We start from the raw sequence: 14,578 nt of genomic DNA, 5'->3' as shown, positions 1-14,578 counted from the left end.
CAATAACTAGTAAATGTCTGGGACAAGCAGAAAAGGTCAAAAGCTATGTATATATGACCAGATAAGACGAAGTTAAGTGAAATGAACCCCAAGATAGGGACACAAGTGGTTTTTTTTTCTTGCTTGGTATTGTTTCTAACATATTTATAGGGTATAATGTGAATTTTTGTTGTTGTTGTCGCTTTGTTTATAACTCCCCTATGGTATAATCCTTGTTTTTACTGTATTTGATGTCAGTATAATTTATGGAAGGGAAGGAAAAAACCAAAATGTTTAAATAAGGATACAGGTTGACCCATTGTAACAATGAGATGTAGAAGACACCATATTGAAAAATGAACTTTACAAATTACGAGGTGAAGGTGGTAATGTAGTTGTGGAGGTGGGAGGGAAGGGATGGTAGGGGAAAAAAGGAGGAGGCAACAATGCTTGATAAGAAATGTACTTATTACCTTGCTCATGTAACTGTAACCCCTCTGTACAGTATTTTCACAATAAAAAACTAATTTAAAAATATTCAAACACCATTTTATAATGACATCAGAATGTTATAACTGAATTAAAGATCATATAGAATGAACTCCAAAAAATACAATTAAAAAGGCACAGAGATGAGACCAAGAGATGAGAAATCTTTATCTTCAGATAGGACAGCTAATGATTGCATTCATCTGTTAGACTAACAACTTCCTAAAGAATATTCTGCAATGGCGATGTCTGAGCAGTGATATCTGGCAGTCTCTAGTCACATATGCCCATTGAGCACTTGAAATGGAATGGATGATACAGAAGTGTTTAGTTTATAATCTAACTAAAATGTAAATTTAAATAGTCATATGTGGCTCACATTTACTCTATCCGGGGGCACATGTTAGCAGTTACATCATCAGTAACATCACAGCACAGCCAGGCTAGTGATTGCTAGCACAGAGTTTGAATCATAGACTGAAGCATCTTCACTTCCAGATTCTCCTGGTGAAGGTGATATTGTCCTATCCATAGCCATGCAACTGTGACTGCACATGGTTCAGAAGATGGAAACTTGGTAATTTATAGCTTACATTGTGCACTTTTATGTTTGAAACACTTTTAGTAATTTTGGTTTTAAGTTTTGTTAAATTCATTGGACCTATTGGTGTTGGCAAGTCTCATAATCTGAGAAAATTTTCAGCTCATATTCGACTTTTACTATTTATTTCAGGAGTAAAAGTGCTTATGATTTTGACTTGTATGCCAAAAAGTATTCATATATATATATATATATATTGAAGCAAGCCAAATGGTTTTTGGTATTTTTCAGTATCATCTGACTATAGTTATGACAGAATCTTTCCCAGAGCTCAAGTTTTCCTCCTTCTAAATACTTCCTCAGTCTCTCACAGATACTTACTTCCCATGTCCATCCTGGTGGCCACACCTGTACAATCACATGTGCACACAAACACTTGGGAAGCAGGGGACACCAGAACTTACCTCCCTACACCTGTCCCTCCTCATCTCCCTTTGTTCTTACATGGATACAGAGCATTATCAGTTGTGAGTGCTGAGCAGAGAATCTCACTTTATGAGGGGAAGTGAAGAGGCTTGATAATTCAAGATAAGGTTATGCTGATGGCTCACATCTATAATCCTAGCTATTCAGTAAGCTAAGATCTAAGGATAATGGTTTGAATCTAGTGTGGGCAGCAAAATCTAAGAGACTCTTATGTACAACTGATCAGCAAAAGTCTGAAAGGAATGGAGTTATGGCTCTAGTAGTAGAGCATCAGTGAAAAAGCTAGAAACAGCTTCTAGGCCCTAAGCTCAAGCCCTAGTACTTGTGCTTTTTGTGCATTTCACTCACCATTTCGAGAAGCAGATCTCCCAGAACTACTTTTCCTTCCATGGGTTCCTGTTGAGTTATTTCATTTTGGGATTTGTATAATCATTGAAAGAACAGATGTAATATTTTTAAGTCAATAATCAGACTCCTGAAAAGAGGCAAGGACTGGGGAAACACTAGGGCCATAATTGGGTCAGGTGAGAGGATGAAGAAAAGTATCCTATCTCTTCCATCTGTGAGGTCAGAGCATCACAAGGTGATGACTCCTACACTGGTATGATATCTTCTGTTAGGTCCTCCAAACTCAAACTACTGCTTCAGTTCAGAGAATGTGTTATGCTGCTCCGCAGACAACATTTGAAATAGGACAGCTGGGCCAAGCCCTACAGAGATGTTTTTGTTAAGGACTGTATCACTGTGGGAGGAGTATCTATATCTTGAATGCAGTAATAAACTCCGATATCTTCAGCCTCCACCCTGCTGATTTGCAGTGTGAAATCTGTGTCTGACCCACTGCCACTGAATCTTTCTGGGACCCCAGATGCTCGGTTGGAAGCCCAATAGATCAGAAGTTTTGGAGACTGGCCAGGCTTCTGCAAGTACCAATACAGAAGGCTATCTCCATCGCTATCTATGAGGCTCTGACTTGACCTGCAGGAGAGGGAGACAGTCTCTCCCAGGGTGACAGGCAGGGAGAGTGGAGTCTGAGTCATTACAATATCGCCACTGGATCCTGAAATTAAAATAAATGAAAAGTACAAGGTTATATGTGGTATGTAATTTTTTTCTGTGGTTATATATTAATTCCCAATCCTTTTCATGGTTTTTCCTTCTATCCTAAAAGCATTCAATATTTCAAAACTTATACAAATATTAAAAAGCATAAATGAGGTTCTAGATCTCATGTATACTACCCTCTACACACTTGTCATAGTTGTCAACAAAGCTCAGGAACTGGTTCCATCTAGGATGTTCATCACTCTCATATAATTAACTTCACCTGCCCCAATCTAGAGGACAAGTTCTGTGCATCTAACCCATGAACAGAATACAAACAAGAAGCAGTGGCCCTGAGGGCTCACCCTCAATCCCCTTTTCCATCCTTATCTCCCTCTGCCCTTACCAGTCATCCAGAGCATTAGGAGACCCAGAACACAAGAACAGAGTCTCATTTTAGCTGGGAATCCAGGAGATTTGATCAGTGAAGTCAAGGTCAAGATGAGCCTTTATGTCAAACTAGGGCTGGAAAGTTCTCCTTGGGGAGCACTATGCAAATCAGCAGGTGGGTGCAGCAATGTGAGAACAAAGAAGAGGGCAAGGGCATCTCTCTGGTGAAGAAAGTGACTTAAATTTCTTCTGTGTTTGGAGAAAAGACCCACAAATACCAGGCTGGCTCCAGCAGTGGGTAAAAGGACCCCTCTCCCCTGATGCCTGGATCTTCAGGGAGGATGTGGTGTACTTGACCCTGTCAACTTAAAACACTAGAGGCCCAATTCCATTGAAATGTGTGTCCAGGGGAGTCTTGCTGAAGGGTCAATTTGATTGGCCCTCTTCTGGTTATTCTAGAGAAAGATACTGTGCACAGATTTCATTTGCCATTGTTTCTCAAAACTTCTATCCAATACCACTGTGGGTACAACTAGATAAGGAAATCAAATACATACTTGAGTTAATCTGACATCACTGAAACAAAGTTAACTTATGATTAGCAAGTTATCAACAACTGTTAGAGATGTTCTTTATAAGCCAGACACTGGTAGCTCATGTCTGTGGTGACTGAGTTCTGAACACATGGTTCAAAGCCAGTCCAGGTTGAAAGTTCCCTTTTGACTCTTATCTCCAATTAATCATTCAGAAATTGGAGGTGGTGCTGTGGCTGAAAGGGGTAGAGTGTTAGCTTTGGGCAAAAGAGCTCAAGATCAGCATCCAGGTCCTGAGTTCAATCCCTACAAGAGATAAAAAAAAGGCCCTTCATAGAGGGCCTAATAAATTAAGTTCTTATGATTACTTGTGTCAAAGCAAAATAACCCAGAGCATAAAATCCTCCTTACAGAAGGTGAACTAATAACATTTCTAAATGAAAGAGAAAAATGACAGAGAAAACAAAATTTTACATAGTCAATTTCACAATCAGTAAATATGGAATGACACTTCTTCAGCATAACTCTTCACCAGACTAACAACAGCATTCTTAATATTTCTCTATCTCCTATAAGACAGAATGGACAAGAATGCCAGTTACTTTCATTTAGTTAGTGAGACTATTGCAACATCTATTTTTTAATCTTTCTACAGAGTCTGCTCCTGGAAAAGTTATTAACTCTGTATGAGACCCTCCTTGTCCTGCCTGCATTGCATGTGGGCAGCCACAGCCAGGACTCCACACCTCATAGCAGGACCAAGCAAGAGCTGTTTTCATGTCTCAGTATAACAAACACTCAAGATTAAGTCTCCCCTAAAGCTTCATAATAAGCTACTAAGTAACTGAATGCTGGTTCAGAGTTGTACAAAGGAATTCATATTCCACTTACACCATCCAGAGCCTGAAGAACATACATTTCTGTTGGTATTGGCCACTGTTTGTGACATTTTCTTATGGGTTACACAAAAAGTTTTTTCTATTAAACTTATTTTGTAGCAAATTTTTATTGTGATTAAGTGATTAAATAAATTTCACAAATTTCACAGGATGGTGATACTTATTGTCACAAAGTAAGTGATACTTATAGTCACAAACACAAGAATGTGTGGGGTAAATTATCTTTATCATGGTTCATAAAGTTTGTTAATTCTATGAGCTCTGACAATACAATTATTTCTTCCACATGGGGTGATATATACATTTCTTTCCTTTTGCTTAGTGTCAGCTGTTCCCTCTTTGCTGCTCATTCCCTCCCTCCCATTGCTTCCATTGAGTTGCTTAGTTCGCTTTGATCAATTTCCAGTGCAGCTGATAGATCCCACTGTTGTATGTTTTCCCCTGTTTCTCTGTTTCTCTGTCATCCTCCTAGTTTCCTTCTAATGTGCACATATATACCATATATGTGGTATATATTATTTTTAAATATGTTTTATATTGTAAAAACACCATACAGAGGGGTTACAATTACATGAGCAAGGTAATGAGTACATTTCTTATCAAGCATTGTTGCCTGCTCCTTTGTTTCCTCTTCCCATCCATTCCTTTCTCCTCCACTTTCCCCCATCCTACTCACCCACCTTATTCCCCCTCAGCACCAAAGTTGTAAAGTTCACTTTTTGACAAAATGTCTTATACATCTCATTATTGCAGTGGGGCCACATGTATCCCTATTTAAACAATTTGTTTTTTCCCTTCTCATCCCTAAATTATACCAACAACAAATACAGTGAAAACATGGGTTACTCCATAGGGGAGTGACATACAAAGCAACAAAGAAATCATCTTATAAGTATGTTATTTGTAAATTATTTCATTTATTCTTTTGCTGCTTGCTTATGCAAAGAGAATGAGCATACTTTTTGAGATACCAGGACTGTAAGAAAGTTCCAAACAGAAATTAAATGCCAATCACATGGAAGGGGGAATGACTAACACAGGTAATTTCCCATTAGGTTGTAACTTCAATCGTGTATATGAGTTATAAATGATATAGATCAAAAGAAATGATATAAATCAAAATGATATACATCAAAAGAAACCCTTTTATTTCCCCCACCTCAAGGATGAGCAACCATAAGAAGACTCATATATGACTAAATTTTTGTGCATTTTTTTACTTTGTGTGTGTGTTTGTGTGTGTGTGTGTGTGTGTGTGTGTGTGTGTGTGTGTGTGTGTGTGTGTGTGTGTGTGTGTGTCTTGGGACATGAACTCAGGGTCTGGGCCATGGCTCTGAGCTTTTGTACTCAAGGTCAGCAATCTTCCACCTGAGCCACATCTCCATTTCTGTAATTTTTGGTTAACTGGAGGAAAGAGTCTCTTGCACTTTCCTTTCCTTGGCTGGCTTTGAACTGGGATCAGCAGGTCTCAGCCTTCTGTTTATGTAGCTTTTCAGGCATGAGCCACCCGCCCTGGCCTCTTGTAGATACATAAGCCTTGTAGAACACCAGGATTTGAATTTATACTTCTCAAAACAGGACAAAGTATAGCTTTCCTTGCCAAACAACCAGGCATGGTAGGGTTTCATTCTCAGGATTGGATCATTGTGAAGTTGGTGATCAGTCCTGCTGGCCATTTGCCCTCAACTGCACACCAGGTGATGGTCTGCTCTTCCCAGGTGTGGTGCACTTGTAGAAGCTCCGTAGTGGTCATTGTTTTTGGCAAGTTGGATACAGAGAAGCACCAGAAAATATAAAAAGATAATAAGTTAAAATGTTGCCATGATTTGGATGAGAGTGATTGATAAATTATCTCTCAATTGACAAGGGATAGAAAAAAATTACCTCAGTCCCACCCAAAATATGAAGCAAAACTATTCTCAACATCATAATAAATGAGGAAAACTGAAATTATGAAAGTATTTCCTCAAAAGGAAGAATACATAAGCATAACCAAGGAGATGAAACATCTCTACAAGGAACACTATTATAATAAAAATTAAAAAATGAAATGCACAAATGCATACATACATCTGCTTTTTTATTTTACCTAGATAGCCTTCTCTTTCCTATGTGAATCCAAAGTAATGGCACAACCCTGACACCCCAGAGTATATAGGTATGTCATTTACAAGTCAGGAGAGACATGATAAAGTCTGAGCTGAGGGCCATGTAGAGAAAAGAATATTAGGATAAAAAGGATCTTCTCAGTCGCTTACAGAAGAAAAAGTGTATGTACATCTACAAACAATACCAGTAATGCATCCAATTTAGTTGATGTTTTTTGGATTCTGATCCATAAACAAAGCAGGCTTACACCTTCAACTGATAGGCAACATTCTTGAATGGAGTCTGAGTCCTGCTTCCTTACCATGGCTGGAAAAGCAGGAAGAAGAGAAGCAAGTCTGCAACTACATGTCCAAACGACATTCCAATTCCTAAGGCTGATCCTGCTCAGGGAGAGCTGGTTTGGTGACTTAGTTTCCCTGCAATGCCATGGTGAACACAGATATCTTGCGCTGGTAGACAAATTTATGGATTAGTTATAAAATCAAAGTTCTGGAAGCCGGGAAGTCTAGAGTGTCATCTGTTTTAGACTCTCTTTCTGGTTGTTCACTTTCTTGTAATGACCTCACAAGGACTTTGATATCTGTGACAGAGACAGAGACAGAGCCATCCAGGACCACATCTCCTCAAGACACTAGCGCTACAAGACTTGCTACAATCTCAGGGACCTCACATCACCTCACTCATTGTTACAGACTTCTCCAAGGACACATATCCTTGAAAGGTGGCTTTTGCTGATAAATAAGGCAGGAAAAAGAAGCAAAGTCAAGCTTCCAGTCTCTAAATTCCAAAAACAGAAGACATTCCCCCACAATTCAGCCTGCTGACAGCTCCTTCTGAGTGTCCCTGGTCCTAGTCAATTACCCAAGCTTGGAGACTCTTCATTGATGATAAAATACTAACTCTGTGATTTCCATAGAAAACTTAGCTAGATAGCTCTTTTAATATATACTGTGGGATTTCGCTGCCATCTAGTGGTATTATTCTAACATTAAATGTTTTAAAACCAGGATTTTTAAAATTTTTTATTAATTAAATTTTAATTTGTCTGTATTGTAAAAATGCTGTACAAAGGGGTTACATTTACATGAGTAAGGTAATGAGTACATTTCTTGTCAAGCATTGTTACTCCCTCCTTTGTTTTTCTCCTACTATCACTTCCCTCCCTCAGACCTCCCCCCCCCAAAGTTCTAAAGTTCATTTCCAATATGGAGTCTTGTGGATATCATCATTGCAATGCGTCATCCTATGTCCTTGTTCAGCATTTGGTTATTCCCATTCCCCTGCCAAATTAGACAAATGTATATACAAAATTCAGGGTAATAAAATCAGTACAGTGAAAACAGCGTATATACCATAGGGAGAAGAACATACAAAAGAAAAAAATCATATAGTACATTAAAAACAACAACAAAGAAAGACCTCTTGTGTCCATATCTTAGGATTCAGGTTTCCCTCATTTGCAATAATTAGGATACATCTAGGATATTTTTATCAGAAAAGCAGAAAAGCTATAAAAAAAACTATGTACATATGACCATCTAAGATGATGCTAAGCTAAATGGACACCAGCATTCTTTTTTTCAGGAAGAGATATAAATTACATTTTGAGATGTGTTTTTAACTTTTCTATGGATTAAATTCAGATAAGATGGGAGTTTTGTGCGCGTGGTGTGTGAATATCTCTCTGTCTATATCTGAGTGTGTGTGTGTGTGTGTGTTTGTGTGTGTGTGTGTTGCCAGTGATAATTTGACCAATAAGAGCTAGTAAGTCCACACAGGTGAAGATAGAGAAACAAGAAGCAAAAGCTGCACAGAGATTCCCAAATCTCTCCATGCCAAACCCTGGTATTTTACTAAATATTAATCTCTGACTGCATGTGGAGGGCTGAAGTGGTGTAGAAAAATTAATCACTATTTGTTGCATGACATGGTACAGGTGAGGAGAACCAGTGGCTCACCATGTGCTTGTGTGGCTTGAGTACTGATGGCTTGCAAGATAGCTAATAATGTTGGCTTCCTGGACTCTGTCTGCTGGGAAAGTATTCTAATCGGAAGGAAAGGAGCTGGTTGCTCTCCCTGTGGATTTGTCACTGTTCTTAGTCACAGTTGTCAAGTGTGCTCAGCACAAGATGATTTATCTCAGGATATGGATTTGTTCACAAACTTTGAGAAGTCAAGGCAGAAGTTCTGGAACCCTTTCCAAGAGTGGAGTTGAAGATGGAGCCAGTAGGATGAACCCTGGCTACTGGGATTCTCTATTCAGTGATCTCTTGCAGAGAAGAGCTGTCCCTTTCCTCCTGCTCTGAGATTATAACACCCAGTCATGAGTGCTCAGAATCCTCCTCCTGGCCTGCAGCTTTCTTGTGCTGTTTACATCCACATCTCACACTCCTGAGGATAAATCCAGTCCATGAGTTCATGGATTCATGTTTAATGACTTTGCTTCCCTAATACATACATTCCCACACTGAAACTCTGACTTTGAAATGTATCTACCTCAACATACTATTACCACTACAAATAACAGTCATTTCTCTCAATTCAGTGCTGCAACCCCAAATGCTTCTGGTGCCTAATTCATCTTCCATCATTGGTTAGAAAGTAAGCTAGGGCCTAAGTTATGAAGATGTGTTACTTAGATTTTCCTTTTTGTGGCTAAGACCTCAGTAAAAGCAACATAAAGGGCAGAGTACTTGATTGCAACTCTTAGATCATAAATTCCAGTCTACCATGTGAGCAGAGTTTAGTGAAGCTCACAACATGGCACCCAAGAAACAGAGTATATGTTCTACTTGGTGGCTACATCTTTTTTGATTAAAATTCAGTCAGTCCTTTGGAAGGGGCTGTGTATAATAGTGTGGGTCTTCTCTCTTAGTCAATTCTCTCTAAAGAATCTCTCACAGCCAGGTCCAGAAGTATATTTTTTCATCTCCAAGCAATCCAACCTAGAGAACCATCATAAAAGATCATCAGACTTTTTTCTGTTTCCTTGAACCTTTCAAAGAAAATATGAATATAGAAAGAAGATTATTGAGGGCTGGGAAGGTGGCTCAGTGGTAGAGTGCTTGCCTTGCATGCATGAGGCCCTGGGTTCGATTCCTCAGCACCACATAAGCAAAAAGAAAAAAGCCAGAAGTGGCGCTGTGGCTCAAGTGGTAGAGCGCTAGCCTTGAGCTGAAGAGCTGAGGGACAGCGCCCAGGCCCAGAGTTCATACTCCATGACTGGACCAAAAAAAAAAAAAAAAAAAAAAGAAAGAAGATTATTGAGCCATATATACTTGTTTCCTCAAAAGTCTACATGCTGTGTGTTCTTACATGTCTTTCTTTAAGACAGTCTCTGCAAATGATATACTATGTTTCATTGGAATTGTGATAATCTCTCTCTCTGTGTATTTTAGCTACATGTTTATGCAGCTACATTTGGACATTTATATGTCCATATGTACACATCTATATACACATACAGATGCATCCATTTGTACACATCTGTATACATTTATAGATGTGTATCTATGCACAGAATAAATATATAAATTTAGGCACATGTTTTATAGTTGACCCATATAAACATATACCAATTATGTATAAGTATGCCTATTTGTTAACTGTGAATTAATCATATTTGTTAAATCTGTACTACCTATTAAAATGTAATTTTTATTTCTCTACTTATACATTGCTATATATTATTTTGTAATACATCATATATTACTCTAATATGGATAAAGTGAATGCTAACTATTCCTTACATGTTTCCATAAGTGAATTACAATATATTATATATATTCTTATATTTTGCATTTTTTAATTTTTCCTTTTCCCCATTTTTTTAAAATATATATATCATTTTTAGGAATGAAATGAGGAGTTTTGACAGGTCAAGGCAAGTTCAGAGCTGAGCCTTTATCTCAGACTTAGAAAGGAAGGTCCTCCTTAGGAAGCAGTATGCAAATAGCCAGGTTGGGGCAACACTGTGAGAATAGTCAAGGGGAGGTAAGGCTCGCTCTTCTGAGAAAAGTAGCAGCAGATGTGTTCTATACTTGGTGACAACCAATAAAATCCATGATGTCTTTAGCATGGAAAGAAGGACTCCACTTATAATATCTGGAATTGAGGGAAAAACAGGATGCACATCCCCTCACCACCCTAAAACAGCATCAGAGGCCCAATGATATGCAGCTTTATGCCCAGGAGAGACTCTAGGAAAGAAATGGACATTGTACCTGGGTACTTCATTCCTCCTTCATCTAGTCTAGAGAAAGACACAGTGTCAAGCATCAGCAGCACTGATTATCAAAACAGTTGACAAATAAAAGCACAGAGTTGAGCTAGATGAAGAGGCATACCATAGTTACCAAGTTATATCTTAGGGATGCTAGCACCTCTATTTGCCAGGATCTTCATATTAAGATGTAGGGTATAGAATTGACAAGGATAACAATATTTTCTCTTATAAGTAGTAAGTACCCTAATGGTCTTTTAACATAATGGGAGAAATTATTGCACTTGAAAGTGTGAATTCAATGTAACAGTTTTTATCTTGTCATTCTTCCACAATGTATTTGTACAGCAAATTGATCAAAGGACTTCTTAAAGTTTCCTCTGGAGATTAATGGAAGGGTGAAAGGATCAAAATATAATGTACTTATAAATTGACATACTGAGGTGAGACCACTTTGTGTAACTACTTGAAATGGTATATATGTATATATATATATATAATGTTGATTATCTTATATTAACATAAAATCTCTGAATGTCTCCAGTCCCAATCTAATTTAACTAGTCCCTATTTATTTTTCTCAGAGATTTTAGTCTCTACTTCACCTGAAGGAAGGAAGACCACATGCAGGATGTTTGTACTGCTGCCCCAGTGGATGAACCTGGCCAATGGAAGAGGTGACTTGTGGGAAGTGATTATATTATTGGATTGGAGATTATACCACTGCTCACCAAAAGGTTAAAGATACTCTCATGCAGTGAGGCAGTTCTCATAATAGTTACCTGCTATCAAAGGAAGACAACCATAAGCTTGGCCAGCTCAAATTACAACTGGTTCTCTTTTTATGAAAACAACATATTGTACCACATGTAAGAGAGTCTTCAGAGTAAAGACAGATGAAGATACAGCATCAGGGACATTCTGCATCTAAAATTATGAGTTAAACAAACTCTTCTTTATTCAGAGTTTATGTCAGCTACTTTGTTAAAGGACTGACACGGGTGTGTCATGTTTGTGTGCACACATGTATGTGTGTGTGTGAGAGAGAAATTTGGTTTAAATAGAAGTGCTCTTAATAGGCTAATTGAGTCGTACAAAGCATCTCTCTACCAATGACACTTTTCTTCTTCTAAATACAACTTCCTAATCCATACAGAGATTAGTTGTTAACTTGCTGAAGGGAAGATTAACACTCAGTAGATGTGAAGTGGTTTTGTAATATTGTATTTTTAACATGCTCTCAGGGATGCTTTTGATGATCCTGAATTCTGAACACATTCTGAGTAGGAACGAAAATAATACTACATACATGTTTAGTTGTGTTTGCTTCCTTTTGTCAAGAAATATTTCTATTTGAGAATGGCCCCTTACATATTTCATCTCATTTTCCATGAACGGAGACTCTTGCTATGGTTACAAGTTGCTAATAGGAAGAGGCATGTGTGTACCTGGTCTTGGGCAATGCCCTCCTAGATATATTCTGAGAGTTGGGCTGTGACTTCACTGGGTCATCAGCTGTGGGTTCCCATCACCACAGTCTATTCAGGAAATAAATTTCCCAGCACTACTCTCCCTCTCTGCTTTCCTGTTTATATTCTGAATGAGATGAGACCTCTTCTAATCACATGTAAGATTGGAAGGTGGAAGGGACTCAATCCTATCGATCCACAATATGCAAGGAACTTGGACAGATGTGAGAGTGTGGACAAGTGAGAACTCCATACACATCTCTTGTCTTTATTCTATTTTTAATATCTATCAATAGCTGTATAAAATGATGTCCACTAAACCTACAAGATTATAAATACAATTCATCTTTACCTATCAACCTTTCATCATTCTGAACCATCCCTCCCAATCCAACTCCTCCCTTCCATATACATTTCCGTGTGTAAGAGTGCATGTTAATTACTAAATGTGAACTTATGACTCTCAGAATGTCTGTATGATAAATGGAAGTCACTTCTGATTACTCTGAAAAATATACATATAATATGGGTCACTATGTAGCTGTACCTAGTACATGACTCCACAAGTGTCTTAAATGTATTTTATTTATTCTCGTGTATTTATTTCCATTCTTTAGTTTGGATTTATGTGAACTAGGCCAGAAGCCAAGGGTGCTTTGAATATCTGCCCTCTGAACAACACTTCTAAGATCAAGCACCTGAAGAAAAATATGTTCAAACCTTCCAAAACATGATACAAAGTTTCAGTTAATTTTTTCTTGATATTTTCTGAAGTTATTTAAAAACATGTTTTTCCACTCTTCTTTCAAAAGTTGAGACCATGGCAATGTAAAACAATAATATGATACTCAGTATCAAAATAAATTATTTTTCTGAGAACCAGATTAAAATGTTGCATGTTTTAACATGAGAGTTGATATCAGTATTTAAAAAAATACATTTGCTGAAAAAAAATTCCCTGACAGGGAACTGAAATGTTGAAGGTACTGAACTCACTTGTTTATTACATCATTTGTTTATTACATTATTATTACATGATATTGTACTTCAAATAAAATTATTCCATGGCAATCTAAAATTGATTTCAAATAAATTTTAACGATGATTTTTCTTCAAACAATTGTTTTTAGAATGTTTTTCACAAGGTAATTCTCCTTGCCTTTAAAAACCCTGACATATCTAGAATGGCTTCATTATTGACTGACTACAGAATTGTAGGACAGACTGGAACATACATGAGTAAAGAGCAGTATTCTTTGTAAGTCACAGAAGAGGCAGTGTCAGGTGTGTGCTGCTTGGGATAAGCAGGAGGACAGACAGTTAAGGTATGCAATTGACTCCAGAACCTATCTCCCAATGCTTTCCAGTGACCTTAAAAAGGGGGCTCATCTGAGATGTTCTGTCAGCAGTTGGAAGCACCAGGGTAAGCATCTGGGGCAGCCCAGCCTCTCACTTCTGCTTCCCTGGGAGGTTTTTGTTATGACTGGTGTCACAGGGGTAGGTAACTAATTACCCTGCTGACAGTAGTAAGTGGCAAAATCTTCAGGCTGCAGGCTGCTGATGCTGAGAGTGAACTCTGTGCCAGATCCACTTCCATTGAACCTCCATGGGACCCCAGATTGCCAAGTAGGTGCAAAATAGATCAGGAGCTTTGGAGCTTTCCTTGCTCTCTGCTGGTAAGAATGTAAATAATTGCTAATGACCTGACTGGCTTTGCAAGTGATGGTGCTTCTCTCTCCCAGAAATGAAGGCAGGAATGGCGACTGGGTCAACTGGACATCACAATGGGCACATGACATTAGAAACATTAAAATGATTAGTCATTTAATTAATTATATTATCCAAGTACTTCCAGGAAGACTTAAGCTGCTCTGTTAATATGAGATGAGCAATTCCCAGCATTGTTCTTTCTTACCTGGGATCCAGAGCAGCAGGAGCTCTGGGATCTGAGCAGGGGCCTTCATGTGCAAGCTCTTTGGTCACTGGAACCTTCTCCTGCATAGGGTGTGAGCAGCCTCTGAAGAAGTTCTCAGGGCAGTGGGCTGTGCTCAGGGCACATGAAAATCAGCAGGGTTAGAAAGATTTAAAAGACATGGCTATATATGTAGCTTGGTGATCTTCATGAATTTCTGAGCTAGCAGTCTCCAAATCTCTCAGGTAAAATTCCTGTCTCCTATCAAAAGCCCCAAAACACCCCCTTCAAAGATAAGATGTTTCCTAAACCAAGAACTCACATCTACTTCAGTCTCTTCTGCTTCATAAACCTTCATGTTCTTATGCTATTGTCTCTTCCAGTTCAGAACAACATTTTTTAGTAACTGTTCTAGAACTTGTGGTCCCAGCAGATTCAGATTTGATGAAAGGAAACACAGTAAAGGGTGAGCAAGGCAATGAAGCCTAAAGGAATGGAGAAGACA

General features: G+C 38.3%; 1 gene segment (V, D, J or C); it reads right to left on the bottom strand.

Annotated features, from left to right (window-relative positions):
- Positions 1 to 2,205: 2,205 nt before the first annotated feature.
- Positions 2,206 to 14,125, bottom strand: LOC138804388 (immunoglobulin kappa variable 2-28-like). The segment is given in 2 exon segments: positions 2,206 to 2,555; positions 14,077 to 14,125. Coding segments are annotated over 2 exon segments (399 nt in total).
- Between the last annotated feature and the right edge of the window lie 453 nt (positions 14,126 to 14,578).

Source organism: Dipodomys merriami, unplaced genomic scaffold (assembly GCF_024711535.1).
Source record: "Dipodomys merriami isolate MVZ:Mamm:240054 unplaced genomic scaffold, mDipMer1.0.p SCAF_36, whole genome shotgun sequence".
NCBI classification, from domain to species: Eukaryota; Metazoa; Chordata; class Mammalia; order Rodentia; family Heteromyidae; genus Dipodomys; species Dipodomys merriami.
This window is presented reverse-complemented; position numbering and strand designations above follow the sequence as displayed.